At 40.4% G+C, this 2992-nt stretch overlaps 2 protein-coding genes across 2 annotated transcripts in view; both read right to left on the bottom strand.

Annotated features, from left to right (window-relative positions):
• The window catches only part of LOC107570264 (heat shock protein beta-7-like), a 4494-nt gene extending 3469 nt beyond the window's left edge, over nucleotides 1-1025 (bottom strand). Inside the window, exon 1 of the mRNA XM_016256474.1 lies at nucleotides 791-1025. Within this exon, the coding sequence (XP_016111960.1) occupies nucleotides 791-1025 (235 nt within the window). The remainder of the gene's footprint in view (nucleotides 1-790) is intronic.
• Nucleotides 1026-1066: 41 nt separating this feature from the next.
• The window catches only part of LOC107570263 (protein FAM131A-like), a 30331-nt gene continuing 28405 nt past the window's right edge, over nucleotides 1067-2992 (bottom strand). Inside the window, exon 5 of the mRNA XM_016256473.1 lies at nucleotides 1067-1209. Within this exon, the coding sequence (XP_016111959.1) occupies nucleotides 1067-1209 (143 nt within the window). The remainder of the gene's footprint in view (nucleotides 1210-2992) is intronic.

Below are 2992 nucleotides of genomic sequence, written 5' to 3'. Positions count from 1 at the left end.
ATAAAACATTCTTGGTCACCTCGGTAACCCATAAAACATTCTTGGTCACCTCGGTAACCCATAAAACATTCTTGGTCACCTCGGTAACCCATAAAACATTCTTGGTCACCTCGGTAACCCATAAAACATTATTGGTCACCTCGGTAACCCATAAAACATTATTGGTCACCTCGGTAACCCATAAAACATTCTTGGTCACCTCGGTAACCCATAAAACATTATTGACCACCTTGATAGCCTTTAAAAGATTTTAAATCACCATGGTAACCTATAAAACATTATTGATCACCTCGGTAACCCATAAAACATTCTTGGTCACCTTGGTAACCCATAAAACATTATTGATCACCTCGGTAACCCATAAAACATTATTGATCACCTCGGTAACCCATAAAACATTATTGACCACCTTGATAGCCTTTAAAAGATTTTAAATCACCATGGTAACCTATAAAACATTCTTGATCACCTTGGTAACCCATAAAAGTTCTTGATCACCATGGTAACCCATAAAAGTTCTTGATCACCATGGCAACCTATAAAACATTCTTGATCACCTTGGTAACCCATAAAAGTTCTTGATCACCATGGCAACCTATAAAACATTCTTGATCACCTTGGTAACCCATAAAAGTTCTTGATCACCATGGCAACCTATAAAACATTCTTGATCACCTTGGTAACCCATAAAAGTTCTTGATCACCTTAGTGACCTATAAGACACTTGATTACCATGGTAACTTATCAAAGAATCTTTAACCATGGTGACCAATACAAGATTCTTGGTTACCTTGGCAACCTCCAGCGGACTCGGCCCAGGATGACTCGTCCAGTGTATCACCATGGTAACGGCTGAAGGCGTCAGTGATGGAGCTGATGGATGATTCCTCTCCGAACTGACTGTGCAGTCTGGGCCGGAGCGGAGTGGCGCTGAAGGAGCTGATGGAGCTCGTGCTGTAACGAGACGAGTAACGAGACGCCATGAGCTGACGGATGGAGGACAGGAGCGCACTCTCTGTGGTCATATAGAGAGCTGCCCCGGTGCATTATGGGATATCTGGACTCTCTAACCGCTCCATAAAAGGCCGAGCCCCTGGAATCCACTTATGGAGTAACGGTCAGAGAGATAAGACACGGAAAACTTCTCCAAACGAGCGGGAGACCCCGGCAGAAACTGTGTTATCTGAATCACACACAGATAAAAAACAGCTGAAAATAAACAAATGAAGTATTAATAATAAAAACAACAACAAAACAAAGTAACCACACAATTAGGGATCATAATTAATATATGATATCCGTTTCGATGCTCAGTGGTGATAATTTGAGACATTATTTCCATTAAAAATAAATGGAAGAATAAAGTTAAAATATAGAATTATTTAAATATAGAAAATAATAAATAAAGGAAAAAGTAATACAAAATAAATGCAAGACTAAATTTAAAAATAATTGTATTTGTTTTATCATCAAGTCATATATTCATTCATTCATCTTTCTATTGTTTATTTATTTACTTATTTTGCAGGTTTGTTTCTCCGTAGTTTCAGTGCTCAGTGGTGACGATTTGTAACTTTACTTTCAAGCAGTAAGATATCCAGACAGCAACTTAAAGGGGTCATATGATGCGATTTAAATTTTTCCTTTCTCTTTGGAGTGTTACAAGCTGTTGGTGCATAAAGAAGATCTGTAAAGTTGCAAAGACTAAAGTCTCAAATCCAAAGAGATATTCTTTATAAAAGTTAAGAGTCAGCCACACCCCCCTAAAACACCTCGTTCTAACACGCCCCCACATATCTACCTCACGATGTGGGAAGATTTGCATAACGCCGCCCAAATGTTCACGCAAAGAAAGAAGGCGTAACTTTTATTCTCGCTGTAGTATTGTTGCTGCCGCCATGTCGTGAAGACGCTGTGTGCTTCGTTGTGAAAGCGAAACTACTTTGTTTGGTCTTCCAAAAGAGGACAGGACTAGAAATCAGTGGTTAAGTTGTATTTACAACACTGTTCCAGAACACTTCAACCCAAATATTCAGATGTGTGCAGCACATTTTATGGAGGACTGTTTCCTGATCCTGGGAGAGTAGACTACAATGCCGGCAGTTATTTAAATTTATTTTATTTATGTATTTAGCAGACGCTTTTATCCAAAGCGACTTACAGTGCATTCAGGCTATACATACTGATAAAAAAAATGTGTGTTCTGACTGTTCTGACTCAAATTAAAAAGACAGTAAGTCATTATAATCAGTAATTATGCCCCCACTGGATGCAACAAATGCCTCGTTTATAATGGGTTTTCATGTGTTTGTCTCGTCGCTCCGGCCGGACAGGGCATCACAGTATGGTGAGGGGCGTAACATTTCCGTCACACGCTTGAGGTATTCGGCCAATCGCAACGCACTGGATAGCTGGCCAATCACAGCACACCTCGCTTTCAGACCGATGAGCTTTGTAAAAATCAACTCGTTTCAGAAAGGCGGGGCATAGAGGAGAAACAATAATGTACAGTATGTGGAAAATAATGTGTTTTGAACCTTAAACCACATAAACACATTTCATTACACCAAATACACAGAATATGACCCCTTTAATAAATAACAAAATGAAAGGTGTAGAGTCAGACTGTAGCGTGTGCGGTTCGTTCACTATCAAGGGACTGAAGAGAGTCTAATTAAGCACTGAATGGGAGACTTCAGTCCACAGAGTGTTTCACTTCCAGAACACAAACCTTCATAGACCCCCGAGCGGATCTAATTAAGAGACAAACGCATGTTTAACACACACACACACACACCTCTGACCCCAGGAAAGTGTCCGCAGAAGGGGGCCTTCACTCCGTCACAGTCCAGCGACTCGATTGGACGGTTAAACGTGCATCACAACAGGCAGCATCCGGCCAATCAGAGCACAGAGTGACAGACAACTCAAGATGCTTTTTATAGCATTTAACCTTAAAAAGAGCTCATCTTCTCACACACACACACACACA

Source organism: Sinocyclocheilus grahami, unplaced genomic scaffold (assembly GCF_001515645.1).
Source record: "Sinocyclocheilus grahami isolate Dianchi unplaced genomic scaffold, SAMN03320097.WGS_v1.1 scaffold1435.1, whole genome shotgun sequence".
Lineage (NCBI taxonomy): Eukaryota > Metazoa > Chordata > Actinopteri > Cypriniformes > Cyprinidae > Sinocyclocheilus > Sinocyclocheilus grahami.
This window is presented reverse-complemented; position numbering and strand designations above follow the sequence as displayed.